Source organism: Carlito syrichta, unplaced genomic scaffold (genome assembly GCF_000164805.1).
Source record: "Carlito syrichta isolate Samal-C Ts95f unplaced genomic scaffold, Tarsius_syrichta-2.0.1 Scaffold303358, whole genome shotgun sequence".
NCBI classification, from domain to species: domain Eukaryota; kingdom Metazoa; phylum Chordata; class Mammalia; order Primates; family Tarsiidae; genus Carlito; species Carlito syrichta.
Window position 1 is genome coordinate 402761 of NW_007247454.1, and position 315 is coordinate 403075.

The 315-nt window shown below is 75.9% G+C and overlaps 1 protein-coding gene across 1 annotated transcript in view; it reads right to left on the bottom strand.

Annotated features, from left to right (window-relative positions):
* Positions 1–139, bottom strand: part of RAB11A (RAB11A, member RAS oncogene family) — a 23349-nt gene extending 23210 nt beyond the window's left edge. The window contains exon 1 of the mRNA XM_021712555.1: positions 2–139. Within this exon, the coding sequence (XP_021568230.1) occupies positions 2–20 (19 nt within the window). The 5' untranslated portion in view covers positions 21–139. The remainder of the gene's footprint in view (position 1) is intronic.
* Positions 140–315: the final 176 nt, after the last annotated feature.

Consider the following 315-nt stretch of genomic DNA (forward strand, 5'->3'; position numbering starts at 1 on the left):
TCGTCGTCGCGGGTGCCCATGGCGCGGCGGGGGACGACAGGCGGGAGCGGCGGCGTCTGCGGGGCCGGGGGGCGTCGCTGCAGGGGTAACCCGAGCGCGTAGCTCCAGCTGCCGGACCGGGTGGAGCGCCCCGCCCTGCCCCTGCGTCACTTCCGGCAGCCCCGCCCCCGGCAAGCGCTTCCGGGACGCGGCGACCTGCCCCCGGGCCGAGGGGGTGGAGTGTGGGGTAAGCCTGGGGAGTCCAGTCGTTCCGGCGTTGCCAAGGGGCCCTGTCCCGGTGGCCCCCTGACCACGGGCTTCGCTCTCGCTCTATTT